General features: G+C 41.2%; 1 protein-coding gene across 2 annotated transcripts in view; it reads left to right on the top strand.

Annotated features, from left to right (window-relative positions):
* STX7 (syntaxin 7) overlaps nucleotides 1–5,817 on the top strand; it is a 50,378-nt gene extending 44,561 nt beyond the window's left edge. For both annotated transcript variants that reach the window (XM_081312751.1, XM_081312752.1), the window contains 2 exons: nucleotides 590–672; nucleotides 4,195–5,817. In XM_081312751.1, the coding sequence (XP_081168877.1) occupies nucleotides 590–672; nucleotides 4,195–4,287 (176 nt within the window). In that variant the 3' untranslated portion in view covers nucleotides 4,288–5,817. The remainder of the gene's footprint in view (nucleotides 1–589; nucleotides 673–4,194) is intronic.
* The last annotated feature ends 10,345 nt before the right edge of the window (nucleotides 5,818–16,162 follow it).

Raw genomic sequence — 16,162 nt, 5'->3', positions numbered from 1 at the left:
TAGGGGCCGGTGCTCATCTCCGTTTCAAAGCCGAAGAGCCAGCGCTTATCCGAGGACGTCTCCGTGGTCATGTGGCCGGCATGACTAGACGCCAAAGGCGCACGGAACGCTGTTACCTTCCCACCGTAGTGGTCCCTATTTTTCTACTTGCATTTTATGTGCTTTCGAACTGCTAGGTTGGCAGAAGCTGGGACGAGTAACAGGCGCTCACTCTGTTACGCGGCACTCGGGATTCGACCCGCCAAACTGCTGACCTTCCGATCGACAAGCTCAGCGTCCTAACCCACTGAGCCACTACTAGTCTGCAATTACACTGTAGTTTCCTAGCTAATGTAACAATGCCATGATGATGATGATGATGATAGTAGTAGTAGTAGTAGTAGTAGTAGTAGTAGTAGTGATACCTGTACTGGAACATATACCGTTGTCCTTGGTTTTAATTTAATATATTTTTCAAACCATTGTTGTTGGAATTTATCTCAAAAGTTACAAAATGGATCCAAAACTATAAAGTCTCAGAGCAAGATGTTTCTGCCTGCATGTCAACTGTAGAGGACAGATTGTAATGCTTTTTTCTCCTTTCTCAAAGATAGCATAGAAGCTAATGTAGAAACAGCTGAAGTCCACGTTCAGCAAGCGAACCAGCAGTTGACAAGAGCAGCAGAGTACCAGGTAAACAAATAAGCAAAGATAGTACAGATTGTCCTTATTTAGTAACTGCAATTGGTTCTGATGACTTAGTCATTAAGTGAAAGGATTGCTAAGTGAACATGTGACATGGGGGAGGGAGAGAAAGATGCTGCCACATCAATGGTTGCTACTGTTTCATTTAGATAAAATTCTGTGGTGCCTTTGGTGCTGTCTGACCTTGTTATTTTTCTTGCAGATGTTTCATGACCAAGCTAGTTGGTAATGAAATAAGTATGTTGTGCATACTTGCACCACAACTGCACAACTCTAACTTTGATGTAAAATTCCAGTGGAAAATAAATTTGATTTTCAATCATCCAGATTCTGGAAATAATATATCTAATCTGGCACAAAAATTAGTGGATTTTGATGCCACCTGCCAGTGCTGGAAATCTCTGAGTAGGATTCTCACCTTGCATGGCATCTGTCAAGTCTCTCTGTTTAAATGGGGCAGAGTATCCTCCCCTGAACATGAATTGCTCCTCGTCAGATGCTGGATCATTTAGTGACTAGCTGCCATTTGAGAGCTTATGCAGGAGGAAAAACAGATTTTCTCCAACTAACAAACACTGCACTTAATTGGTTAAATTGCCTAGATATTAATATATAGAAGACTTATTCCATTCTCATGAACCAATGTGTAACCAAGTGTAACTTATAACCTATATACAGTGGGGAGGGAGGAAGTATTTTCCCTAACCCTAACCCTGCTGATTTTGTACATTTGCCCACTGACAAAGAAATGATCAGTCTATAATTTTAATGGCAGGCTTATTTTAACAGTGAGAGACAAAATAACAACAAAAAAATCCAGAAAAACGCATTTCAAAAAAGTTATAAATTGATTTGCATTTTAATGAGTGAAATAAGTATTTGATCCCCTATCAATCAGCATGATTTCTGGCTCCCAGGTGTCTTTTATACAGGTATCGAACTGAGATTAGGAGCACTCTCTTAAAGGGAGTACTCCTAATCACAGCTTGTTACCTGTATAAAAGACACCGGTCCACAGAAACAATCAGATTCCAAACTCCCCACCATGGCCAAGACCAAAGAGCTGTCCAAGGATGTCAGGGACAACATTGTAGACCTACACAAAGCTGGAATAGGCTACAAGACTATCGCCAAGCAGCTTGGTGAGAAGGTGACAACAGTTGGTGCGATTATTTAAAATGGAAGAAACACAAAAAAGCTGTCAATTTCCCTCGTTCTGGGGCTCCATGCAAGATCTCACCTCATGGAGTTTCAGTGATCATGAGAATGGTGAGGAATCAGCCCAGAACTACATGGGAGGATCTTGTCAATGATCTCAAGGCAGCTGGGACCATAGTCACCAAGAAAACAATTGGTAACACACTATGCCGTGAAGGACTGAAATCCTGCAGCGCCCACAAAGTCCCCCCGTTCAAGAAAGCACACGCACAGGCCTGTCTGAAGTTTGCCAATGAACATCTGAATAGGACAACTGGGTGAAAGTGTTGTGGTCAGATGAGACCAAAATCGAACTCTCCTGCATCAACTCAACTTGCCATTTTTTGAGGAGGAATGCTGCCTATGACCCCAAGAACACCATCCCTACCGTCAAACATGGAGGTGGAAACATTATACTTTGGGGGTGTTTTTCTGCTAAGGGGACAGGACAACTTCACTGCATCAAAGGGGACAATGGACAGGGCCATGTACCATCAAATCTTGGATGAGAACCTCCTTCCCTCAGCCAGGGCATTGAAAATGTGTCATGGATGGGTATTCTAGCATGGCAATGACCCAAAACACACAGCCAAGGCAATAAAGGAGTGGCTGAAAAAGAAGCACATTAAGGTCCTGGAGTGGCCTAGCCAGTCTCCAGACTTTAATCCCATAGAAAATCTGTGGAGGGAGCTGAAGGTTTGAGCTGTCAAACGTCAGCCTCAAAACCTTAATGACTTGAATAGGATCTGCAGAGGAGTGGGACAAAAACCCCTCCTGAAATGTGTGTCAACCTGGTGGCCAACTACGAGAAACATCTGACCTCTGTGATTGTCAACAGAGGTTCTGCCACCAAATGCTAAGTCATGTTTTGTGAAGGGGTCAAATATTTATTTCACTCATTAAAATGCAAATCAATTTATAACTTTTTTGAAATCAGTTTTTCTGGATTTTTTTTGGTTGTTATTCTATCTCTCACTGTTAAAATAAGCCTACCATTAAAATTATAGACTGATCATTTCTTTGTCAGTGGGCAAAAGTACAAAATCAGCAGGGGATCAAATAATTTTTTACCCTACTGTATAACTTGTTCAATTTCTCATGCCATACAAAATGGGCCACATATTTCCATCATATGTGCACCATAGTATTATGTCCTCCTTTTTTATATTTTTACTACTGTTATCCACATACTGGTAGTCCTTGACTTACAACAGATCAGTTAGTGACCTTTTAAAGTTATAGCGCAATTGAAAATAGTGACTTATGATTCTGTTTCACATTTAAGACCATTGCAGCATCCCCATGGTCACATGATCAACATTTGGATGCTGGGCAACTGGTTCATATTTATGACGGATGCAGTGTCCCGGGGCCATGTGATACACCTTTTGTTATATTTTGGCAAGTTAAGTCAATGGAAAAGCCAGATTCACTTAACGAGCCTAATTTAACAACTGCAGTGATTCACTTAACAACTGTGGCAAGAAAAGTCATAACATGGGGCAAAATCCACTAAACAACTGTCTTGCTTAGCAACATAAATTTTGGGCTCAATTGTGGTCATAGGTTGAGGACTACCTGTGCTCTGTGCCATACTCTAAATCAGAGATCCCCAACCTTTTGGGCACCAGGGACTAGTTCTGTGGAGAGAGGTTTTTCCGCGGACCGGAGAGGGTGTGGTTTTGTGTGCTGCCAGCATCCCACAGATGGGACTTCGCTTTTTTGTACGGACCAGTTGCAGGCATGCTGTGGTCCAGTACTTGTCTATGGACTGGGGGGTTGGGGACACCTGTGCTAAATAAAAAAATTGGTGTAGAGCAGACATGTCAAACACAAGGCCCGGGGGCCGGATCTGGCCTGCAAAGTGGTTTCATGTGGCCCGCAAAGCCATCCTGGAAACAGTGAGGGAACGGCCCCCACTGCCTTTGCCCTGGCCCAGAGACCCTCCTTCTGCCAGAGACCCTCAGATCTGTCCCACTCCTGCCCGGGCCCTCATAGGCACCCTTGATGCGAATGATGTAGAGCTGGCCACGCCCACCCAGTAGGCCATACGCACTCTAGCAACGCCCACCCAGTAGGCCACGCCCACCCTGGCCATACCCACCCAGCCCCCTGAGGGCAACCGCAATGCTGATGCGGCCCTCAATGAAATTGAGTTTGACACCCCTGGTGTAGAGGGAATCTATGACATAAAAGCCCATTATTGACACAGGCAAAAGTACCTTATTGAAGCACTCATTTGAGAGAGATTGAATATGCTAAAATGTATATTCCTGTACCTAACAGTATCCTTTTTTTTTTACTCTCATTCAGCGCAAGTCCCGGAAGAAAATATGCATCCTCATTCTTATAGTTGCAATAGGATTAACGGTCCTTGGGCTAATTATATGGGCATCAGTAAGGTAAATTTTGCAAGAGGCTTCTGGTCATGTCCCATTGTGAAAGCTGTTCAGTAAATGATATGTCAAGCTTGATAATTTCTGCTTTATCACAAGATGCATTTTTAATCCAAGAGTGCTTTTTCTTGGCTTCTATATTAGGATTAATTTGAAGTTATCATGTCTATCTAATTCACCAATATTTAACCCTGGGAGAGGCAAGTTTTTATTTAGTACCTTCTTTTCATTTCTTCTCCTCTGGGCCTAACTACTTGGAATTCTGCATACAAGGACATTTTTACCTCATTGGATCAAGTGGGTCAACCTTTCACACATGGATCAAAGGCTAGATAGAGGGTGTGTCTGCAGGGGGCGGGTACTGTCAGTTGTCAAGCACCAATTTAATCTCAATTTAACTGCAACTTTATAGGAACAAATACTTTTTTAAAAACAAAGGCTGTCTTTCTGATAGGCATGTCATGTGTCCCATCTTTGAGATATCATGTATTGTTCATTGATTCAGTCTATAAATCATAGAACGATCTATGTCCATTTAGCTTACTCTGTGCCAAGCTTAGTTCAAGTAGGTTCTTGGATTGTCATTTTCTGAAATGCATTTCTGCTGTTTCTCTTTTGCTTAAAATCATTGTCTTTCTATTGCCACATTTCGATGTATAAACATGATACTGGGTATCAGCAAGCCTGACCAATTCCCATTGAACAAGAAAGCTTGGGCAATGTAGATTTTTGTATGTAACTTTAAAGTTGAGCATTTGGGACACACTTCAAATTAGTTGTTTGCACTTTAATTTGTGCACACCTTAGCTTAGGTGGTTGAAGTTTAAAAGCTATGGGCAAAGTTAACGTGTATAGCTGCTTCAAATTTACCTAAACTTTATATGGTTTAGATGCCCATAGTTTGCACTTCTCTCTTTGGAGAACTATTGTTAATTATGTTGTGGGACACAACTGAATGAGGCAGTGGGAGCTCTGTGAGTGGATTGAGTCATGGCTCTGAAATCCTACATTCCTGAGTATATTTGTGACCCACAGGGCCCCCAAGAAACTTTTAAACTGGCAGTGAAACATAGTCAAATCATCTAGCTCCCTATTTGCATGACTTCAGATTTAAGGGGGAGACCTTACGTAGAGCAATCAATAGCAATTTGAATTATACTTGAACTATTTCAGTCAACTGCCACTATGAACAGCTGATGTTATATCCCATTTTTAATAAAGCAGTTAATCCTCTTTTCCTCATCATGTAACTACTTGGGTATTAAAATGTTTGGTTTCTGAAGAATTATATAAAGTTTAATTGTCTCGAGATTAAAGGTTTTTAAAACTGCTTTTTTGGGTGCCATTTTGAGAGAACTTAAATTTAAAAATATGTTATTTGCCAGCTAATCAGTTCTTTGCTTTTTAAAAAATGTATTGAATTATACTGTATAAATTAAACTTATTAAATTACTGTATAAATGTTACATTTTTGTACAGCAGTTTACAGGATAAACTCTTGAGACTTAAAATTTGGGGCGGGTGGGGGGGGGAACTAAAGCCAAACCTGGATTATACCATCTAAATAAAGATACCTTAAAAAGTGAATATGTTGCTATTTATGTTTTATTGTTACATCTTATGTGTAACGTTTTGGAAGGAGGGGATCATAGGGTGAAACATCCTCCAGAAAAAGAACACCAACTAGGCCAGGGGTAGGCAACCTTGGCTCTTTTATGACTCGTGGATGAGTCATAAAAGAGCCAAGGTTGCCTACCCCTGAACTAGGCTAGTAAAAACAATGCTGCATTATTTGAACTTACTACAAATGTCCTGCTGGTGGTAGTGCTGTTACACTGATTCTCATTTATACATGGGTCTTTGCCATAAGGCCGTCCCCTTGTCTCAAGGGGCCCTAGCAATATAGCTAAAGATTGTACATGCAATATTTCCCCTCGTGCAGAGAGTCAACAACAAATCTGTTTGTCATTTTACAAGAAAAAAATGTAAAAACCACATTACTAAGAACTCTCCAGTCTAAATTCCTAAAAGCACATTTGAGCCTTGGGAGAACCAGAACACATTTTGATTGAGTTTCCTGAACATAAATAGAATTGCCAACAACAACAATAGTTGGAATGGACCTTGGAGGTCATCTAGTACAACCCCCTGCTCAGGCAGGAAACCCTATACCATTTCAGGCAAATGTCTGTCCAGTCTCTTCTTAAAAATGTCCAGTGTTGGAGCATTCACCACTTCTGGAGGCAGGTTGTTCCACTGGTTAATTGTTCTAACTGTCAGGAAATTTCTCCTTAGTTCTAGGTTGCTTCTCTCTTTGGTTAGTTTCCATCTGTTGCTTCTTGTCCTGCCTTTGGGCGCTTTGGAGAATATCTTGACTCCCTCTTCTATGTGGCAGCCCCTGAGATATTGGAATACTGCTATCATATCACCCCTCGTCCTCTCTCATTAAACTAGACGTACCCAATTCCAGCAACCATTCTTTATATGTTTTAGCCTCCAGTCCCCTGATCATCTTTGTTGCTCTTCTCTGTACTCTTTCTAGAGTCTCAACATCTTTTTTACATCGTGGTGACCAAAACTGGATGCAGTATTCCAAGTGTGGCCTTACCGAGGCATTGTAAAGTGGTATTAATACTTCACGTGATCTTGATTCTATCCCTCTGTTAATGCAGCCTAGCACTGTGTTGGCTTTTTTGGCAGCTGCAGCACACTGCTGGCTCATATTTAAGTGATTGTCCACTAGGACTCCGAAATTCCTCTCACAGTTACTACTATTGAGCAAGGTATCACCTATACCAGGGGTAGGCAACCTTGGCTCTTTTATGACTGGACCTCAATACCCAGAATTCCTGAACTAGCCATGCTGACTAAGGAATTCTGGGAGTTGGAAGTCCACAAGTCATTAAAGAGCCAAGGTTGCCTACCCCTGACCTATACTATACGTGTCCTTTTTTTTCTTGCCTAAATGTAGAACTTACTTTTTTCCCCATTGAATTTCATTTTGTTAGCGCCCAATGTTCAAGTTTGTCAAGATCCTTCTGTATCTTAAGCCTATCTTCTCAAGTGTTGGCTATTCCTGCCAGCTTGGTGTCGTCTGCAAATTTATTTATTTATTTATTTAATGGGACTTATATGCCGCCCTATCTCCCAAAGAACTCAGGGAGGCTAACAACAGTAAAATACAAGTAAAAATACAAATATTAAAAATTAAACTATATCTATAGCCCCAACTACAACCAATAAAACCTTAAAACCATATTAAAAAACCCTTATCATCAGTCCAGGTCGGCCTGTTGGAAAAGAAATGTCTTAAGGTCACGACGAAAGGACCAGAGGTCTGGGGTCATCTGGAGCTCCAGTGGAAGCTGATTCCACAGGGCAGGTGCCCCCACAGAGAAGGCCCTCCCCCTGGGGGTCGCCAGCCGACATTGTCTGGCCGATGGCACCCTGAGGAGGCCCTCTCTGTGTGAGCGCACAGGGTGATGGGAAGTCATTCCTGGCAGCAGAAAGTCCTGCAGGTATCCCTGGCCTAAGCCATGTAGGGCTTTATAGGTAAGAACCAGCACCTTAAATCTCACCCGGAGGGCAACCGGTAACCAATCCAGCTCACACAGGAGGGGTGTAATATGGGAGTATAGGGATGCTCCCATCACAACCCGTGCAGCTGCATTCTGCACCAGCTGAAGTCTTCGGGTGGTCTTCAAGGGCAGCCCCATGTAGAGAGCATTGCAGTAATCAACACGGGAGGTAACGAGCACATGAGTGACCGTACGTAAAGCATCTCGGTCCAGATAGGGGCGCAACTGGCGCACCAGGCGAACCTGGGCAAATGCCCCCCTGGCCACGACTCCTATATGATCTTCTAAACTGAGTCATGCATCCAGGAGGACTCCTAGGTTGTGAACCCTATCAACGGGAGGTAACACCTCTTCCCCCATAACCAAAGATGGAATATCCTGGACTACACGAGATGCCGATACGTAAAGCCACTCAGTCTTAGTCGGGTTGAGTTGGAGCCTGTTCTTCCCCATCCAGATTCGATGAGTTCTCCATCTATCCCCTCATCCAAATCATTGAAGATATGGAAGAGCAATGGGCCCAGAACAGAGCACTGGGGTACCCCACTACACATTCCCATTGAGGACGACATGCTGAATATGGCCAGTCAGCCAGCTACGAATCCATCTGGTGATGATTCTGTCTAACCCACGTTTTTTCTATCTTATCAAGAAGTAGGTTGTGATCTACTTTATCAAATGCCTTACCGAAGTCCAAGTAAATTATATCCACAGCATTCCTTTGGTCCAGTAATTTTGTCACTTGGTCAAAGAATGCAATAAGATTTGTCTGGCATGATGTTTTTGACAAACCCATGTTGGCTTTGGTTTTTCACCCAATTTTAATTACATCAGCACATCCTGTTTTCATATGGCAATAATTTTGCAAAATTATATTTGATTTTGGCGCATACTGCACAGAGGTTGTGCTGTTACCACTTTTCACTTTGGTATTGTGTATTTCAGAAATCTTTAATTTTGGGACCCCTGCCAATTGTCTAGGTTAAAGGTAAAGGTTCCTCCGCACATGCATGCTAGTCGTTTCCGACTCTAGGGGCCGGTGCTCATCTCCGTTTCAAAGCTGAAGAGCCAGCACTTGTCCGAGGACGTCTCCGTGGTCATGTGGCCGGCATGACTAGACCCCAAAGGCGCATGGAACGCTGTTACCTTCCCACCGTAGTGGTCCCTATTTTTCTACTTGCATTTTTTACGTGCTTTCGAACTGCTAGGTTGGCAGAAGCTGGGACAAGTAACAGGCGCTCACTCTGTTACGCGGCACTCGGGATTCGACCCGCCAAACTGCCGACCTTCTGATCAACAAGCTCAGCATCCTAACCCACTGAGCCACCACATCCCTGTCTAGGTTGCCTAGACCTAAAAGCAGCCTTGCTTAAGCCTCTTTAATACATAGAAGCATGAAGGTCAGCTGGGTGACTTTGAACCAGACATTTTCTCTCAACCCAACTCTCCTCAAAGGGTTATTGTGGAGAAAATAGGAGGAGGAAGGAATATTATGTGTGATCACTGCCTTGAGTTACTTATAAAGGTGGGATTTAAAAAAAAATCTTAACAACCTCCCTCCTCCCTCCACTTTCCAAACTAAACTGCCTTTTCTGCTGAATCAAGCATGAGCGGAAAGAACATTAAAGCCCTGCCAGGATAAACCGTGTGCAATTCATTTTATGAATGCATTTCAGAAAACATGGCAACAAATGTAGCTCGATAACTTGAGCAATAACGTAGATAAGCATGACCAAGAACTTTTACATTTGGCATGCCAATCTTAATTGAGTTCCTCCACAAACCAAAAATAGGGTTGACTTTGGCGTATCCTAAAAGAGCAGGGGGAGGGGGAAACAAGCTCTGTTATTTCCAGTTGAAACCGGAAGATTGGAAAATACAGAAGGATACTTGCCACCCAGAGTCTCTTTGGATAACAAGACAGACAGGATATAAGTAAATGAATACTTGTCTGTATTGAAATATTACTGGTGATTTTGATAACTGGCAAAATCAAGATGCAGAAAAGCTCTAGGTGGATTTTTTCCCCCAATAATCCCAGTTCTGACTTCTAGTCAAACAATTCTATCAGATATAATGAAATATTTATTTTGGTATGAATGAAAGGCTTCAGAATCTCCAGCCACAAAGAGCTATTATGATGGAATTCAATCAGAATAATGGTGGCTAGAAGGACTAAAAATGCTTCTCGGCATAATCTCTGGCATTCTTGGGCTTCTATCCTATCTGATTTTAAAGTTTGCTTCTTCTTTTTTTTTACAAGGATGCCCCTGGGCTCTCCCATAAACCATCATAGCACAACAAACATAATGGCTTGCTACCAGTTGGTAAACAAGGTAAATTAAAATTGTAGACTGTTAGAACATCTAGAAGGACCAGAAAAGTGGCAATCATCAACCTCATTGTATTTTGTTAAAGTGTGGTCTGTGACTTGCCCTATGCACCAAGCAGCCATTTTTGAAAATCAGCCAACCGCTGAAGTTTATGAGGACGCATAAAGCACACTTTTAACATTCTATAGATGCCAAAAGTTGTGTGGCCTTGAATCGCACAAAGAGAATCTTGTTCCTGTACAACTTCAGTTGAAGAGATGACTGCTCCGATATAGTTTAGTTCTTTATTTATCACACTAATCAAGAAAGAACTCCTTATTCTCAAGAAATTGAAAAATGTCAAGTTTGAATATTATTTTAGGAGTTCCATTTTTTCAGACTGATATTTTGTCACCACAATTATACTGAAGAAAAAGTATTCCGGAACTCTATACCTTGATCTGTTTTCTAAATACAAGCTGAATCTATTTGTAACTACTAGTTCTTGCACATGAGTCTTTACGGTAACTTAGATAGTAAAACCAAGGATTGGCCCATCTACACTTTTAAGAGCACACAGTTGTGTCCCTTGTATCCATTGTTTAGGGAGCCTGTTTTCTTTAAAAAAAATGATTTGCTGAAGCCAACAAGATAGTTGCTTGGCCTTTGAGTCTCTCTTAATGCATGACTCTCCACTGTAGTGTTTTCACTCTGAATGCCTTCCACATATGGAAAAATGGAATAGTACATTATATACAGTCCTTTCAGTGACCTGTGCAGTTCAAGGAGAACAGTTGTCAATATGATGCATTGTAACATAGCCCGGAGTCTTGTTAAGTCTTCTGCTATTGTCATTATTCTGCCATCCCATGGGATAAGTATTGTTTGCACACCTTTTACTCATCTAAGAAAGTAAAATTGTGTGTGTGTGCGTGTGTGTGTGTGTATAGGTACTTGTATCTTGTGTCCTAGAAATGTTGTGTCTAAGCAGCATCTGAATTCAGAGGTCCCTAGTCTAAACCCAACAATATTCACACAATTATCTATAGGCATGCTACAACAAACAATAAAGTAAAAAAAAACCTAATCTCTTGTGTGTTCCACATCTTTCTCCCAGCTTCTATCTTTTGCAATTTCAGTTGCAAGAACTGCTTCCAAATGACTATTTTTCCCCCAGAATACTTCCATAGTGTTTTCTTCTACATATCCATGATCAAAGAACAATAAAACTGCATCACGCTCATGCTTGAGTGCCAGCTTCTTCAGTAGGCAATACTTGTTTTGATTAGTTTAGAGTTTATATGCATTAGGATTTAAGGTTTTTTTTAAAACAAACAAACAAACACCATTTGATTTCAACACAGCAAAACCTCAGACATTGCATTTTAGTTCTTTAAAATGAATTTGCATCTGTTTGTTTAAATTCCTAGCCCTTAAGTATAAAAAGAATAAAAAGATGGGATATACAAATATTTTAGCCTGATCCATATTGTAAAACATTTTTAGTATCTTACAACTTTAAGAAATGTCCATGAGGAGGTAATTTCATGCTTGCTTGAAGATAGCTTTAGATGAAGCTATGAAGCTAATGGTTGGTATTGACTATTTTTAAGAGAAAGCAGATCTTCTGGCGTGCTTAAGGTCTCAACATGAAGCATGGCATCAACATGTACAGGAAAAAGAATCACATGTGGTTGCATATTCTTTGAACTTTGAGGGCAGGGAGGTTACAGAGATGTTTTTTCTTGCTGCCGTAATTACTGAAGCAAAAGAAAATAATAATTTCAGAGCACTTTGTGTGTGCAGGCTTCACCTGTAGAAACACAAAGCTTCCTTGTATGCTGGTGTATGGGTGGAGATAGGATAAAATTCTATGGTCTGAAATAGTCCTTTTTCTTATGCATTGTTTGTCAAATTGCAATCTGGCAGAAGCAATATTGACCAAGTTGAGGGTTATCAAGCAGTCCAAACTCTTCATGACAGTCAGCGGACATAGTGGCATCTGGAAGTAGTGCACAGCATTTAAAGAATGATTATCGGAAAGAAAGTGGAACACTTCAAGAATTGAAAAGATGTTTATTATGGGTATTAAAGGCAAATGGCTAGTTAAATTCCTAACTTTTTAAGCACTGGTAAAGTAATCAGGATTGTAGCCATACCCTACTCCAGTGTTATTCCTGTTATTCCATGCTTCTTTTTTTTGTTGCATTTTACAAGTCTTACAATAGCTACTTTGGGCAATATAAGAAAAAGGGAATTTCAGTGCCGTCAATACTGTTAAACAATCACCCTTAATTTCTCAATGCAATACATTTTTCTCCCTTTCTCCTCCTCTGCCTTAAAAGCTCTTTTCTTAGATGGCATATAAAGCCTCACCAACTGCATTTATAAAAGCAGAGCTCCCAATGTTGGTCATAAGGCTGCTTAAAAAACCCCCAATGATTTCACATCATTGCATTCATATTTCCTTGGTGTATGTACAGTATGTGTGAGTGTATGAGAGCTTTGGGTCAAGTAAATGCAAATACATTTTCATGTATCAAGACTTTAAAATGTGACATTCATCTTATTCAGCATTGACTGCTGTACTTACAGGGGAGAATTCTGAAGTTTGGAAACAAATTCTGAGTCAGAAAGAGTATATTTTTTCCCCAGTATTTGAAGGCATCTGCATTTGCATGTTACCATAAATGGGTTAACCATGGATAAAATTAAATTTATGGTTGGAAATATAGTGGATGGCAAAATCAGTTTCCTTTCTATGATCTTTAATCTTTTTCCAGAATTCAAAATTGGGGCCCAACTTGTATAAGGTCTGATTTCAGCCTTGCCACTTCAGCCTGTAATCGTTCATCTGTTCCCACACTGACTGTATTGTGGATGCTACCTTTACTTACAAATGGAGGGTCTGTGGTTTTGCAAAGTTGGGCCTTAGTGAATCCATGGAGCAGAAGCTGCCCTTCATTACACAAATTCAAAGAAAAGCCAGTCTACTTCCTTGTTTCCAATTCCTTCTACATCATGAGAAATAAAGATCTGCTTTTTTTGATTGGGGAAAACAATTTATCTCTATATATGTCTCTGCCTGAACCTGAAAACACTTGGAAGTAATACAGGTAGACATCTGCCTCGTTTCCCTTTTTTGCTTTCTGATTCTCAAGAGATTTTTCAGGATTTTATTGGTTTTTCTTCTTTTACAGTTTTAATGTCTACCACCAAAACTTCAAACTTTTATGCCAGTAATTTCTATTATTATGCCTTCTAACCAAGCCAATGCTTTCGATAGATTTATTTCTTTAATCTTGCAGCATGTTTTTTAAAAAACATTGCATAAAGAAGCAGGCATATACTGCATCCATTTATCTACAATTTAGGGGTTTTAAGGCGCTGCTTTGCTTGCTGGCCCCTCATTCCATTACCGTCAGGCATATTCGGTTTACCAGTCCACCCTATAAACGTCACCTTTGCTTTACTGAACTAAATTGTCTTTTTTTCTTCTTGAGGTGAAGTAGCTATGGTACCTTGTCACCTATTATTAATCTTGCAAGGCAATCCAGATGAGAAGCATTCCCAGATAAACTAATTCTGCTTTATTGTAGGATTACATTAAGAGAATTTTGGAAATCTGAAAGTACATTTCTTCTCCTATTCCCTTTACAGCCCAAGAAATAGGGAGGATCCCTTGTAATTTGTAATTCTTCTGTGGGCTAAGTTGCCTCTAATGTGGCCTGTCTGCTGCTTCCCCCCCTCCCCCCCTCTCCCAAGGCCTTTCCCACATATTATTACACCTATCCACTTATGTCAGCCAAATTACTTTTTTGACCCCAAAGCAAAATTTTCAAGGCCTTGTGAATATATTTATTTGATTTGGTTTAAAACAGTAATATTTTAAGGTTATAGTCTGTCAGAAGCTTACAGCAACTTCAGTTAAGGAGGAACTTGACATTTCCTCAGTTCGTGTTTCACTTTTAATCATCTACAAGTTCCATTGTTCTCTGTGTTGCCTTTCAACCAGTGTATATCATAATATCTTAAATAATGTTGGTAATGCTGGGTTGGCTAAATTACAACATTGTTTTAATGTGCCTTATTTATCTCACATATTATGTAATGGTCTCTCCTTCTCTCAAGCAATTTCAAGACTCCCAGATAACTTTGGGTAGCTTACCGTATTCTTGAAATGGTGAGTTATATTTTCTGTAAGCAAAATTCCGTGTTCCTATGGAATATAGTAGATTAGTAGAATTGGCTAACAATAAACAGAACTGCTCTGGAGACAAGTGCCCTTCCAGTTGATCAAGCTAACAATCTTACAGTACTCTTTTCCCCTGTTTTGATTGTACTAATCTTTCTCTCAACTTGTTTTTTCTGCTTAGTGGCTCATTTCAATTCAAACAGAGTTGAGAGAGAAGGAAACTAAGCTTCCAATCAGACGTGTAAATTAAAAAGGGTAGGCATATTAGAAAATTGATCATTAGGAGGTAGGTTTCACATGACCAATTTTATTCCTTGGGGGATTCCTAAGATGTGAGAAGCCAGATGTTATTATATGGAGGTCAAGCCCTCTACCAGAAAATTACATCTGAGATCACAATATACAATGCTGTTGCTTTAGGAGACACCTGGGTCTTGGTATTTAGCAGATATAGGAAAGAAGAAAAGTGGGGGGACTGAATTCCTGAACCCCAAAACCAGATGGTTTAAAATTGGCTTTTGGACTAGGTTGATCTTTCCTTATCAAGTGTTCTTACTCAAATAGCAATTGGTGGTCCAGATTCTTTTGGTAGATGAATGAGTCTAAAGTTATTTTTCCTCTTGCTTCTGCTACTTCAAAGCAATAGGCAATTGGAAGAACAGTGTAAATATTTTCCTGATATACAATGACAGATTATATATCATTTACCCCCTTCCCTCTTAGCACTTATGCTTGGAGTAATGTTCTGCTTTTTCTAGGGTTGTTCTCCGGATCTTGATCTGCTGCATGACGGCTCAAGACACTGTATTTTGACTGACTTATTGCCTATATTTCCTTCCTTCCTCCCATCCATTCAAATTCCCCCCCAAATATTAACTTTTGAATTTGGCTAGGTAAGAAAATATACCTGAATATGGGCTTCCGGTTTGCCACACAGCCACTATGGATGGCTGGGAGATTTGCTCTCTCTCCCCCGTCCAGTTTCGCATCGCTGGGCCCCCCGAAAAGGACCGAAAGTCACCCCGAAGAGGCGACCAGCAAGGAGGCGCAGCACTCGCTGGATCTCAGGAGAACTGCAACTCTCCCATTAGACCTGGAAATCCCTCCAAACCAGCGGATGAAAGGACCAGCCTGTGTTATATATGTAAACAATTCAATGATAGATATGTTAACAGTTCAATAATAGATATGTTATATATATAAACTAAGAAGCCGTCTGACAGGAAAAAAACACGCGGGAACTTGACAGCTGTCAAAGTTCCCCGCACAGCGCAGGCGCCACCACTGACAGCTCGTGGCTGTCAAACTCCGGACCATGTGGAAGCCTGAGCTGTCAAGCTTCCACCGCACAGCGCAGGCGCAACCACTGACAGCTCGCGGCTGTCAAAACACCAACCCATGCGGACGCCGGAGCTGTCAACAGAAGACGGCGCGGATTGGTCCCAGCTTGACACGGCGCCAAAATAGAACACCCTGATTGGTCCTCGCTACCAGCTGCCGGCTATAAAAGCCGGACAAGTTATTCCATGTTGTCTTGCTCTTAATAAATCTGTTGTTAACTAGCCTGTCGTCCCGAATGGTCCTTAGGCTACTTCACTGGCGACGAAGGTGGGATCGCTCCGGAGCTGAAGTCACGGCCGAGGAAGAGAGTTCCCGGCAAGAGCTGTCACGGAAGTTTTAACTTCCATCGGAGCAACCCAGGACCGGACGACATGGCAAACTTCGGGCGTGTGAGGGAATTTGATACCCGCCACCCCGAGAAATGGTAATCACACCTAGGCCAGGTCGAGGGATTCCTCC

The sequence above is a fragment of the Vipera berus genome, assembly GCF_964194415.1.
Source record: "Vipera berus genome assembly, chromosome: 1".
NCBI lineage: Eukaryota > Metazoa > Chordata > Lepidosauria > Squamata > Viperidae > Vipera > Vipera berus.
Note: the sequence above shows the minus strand (reverse complement) of the source record. Positions and strands in the feature narration are given on the sequence as shown.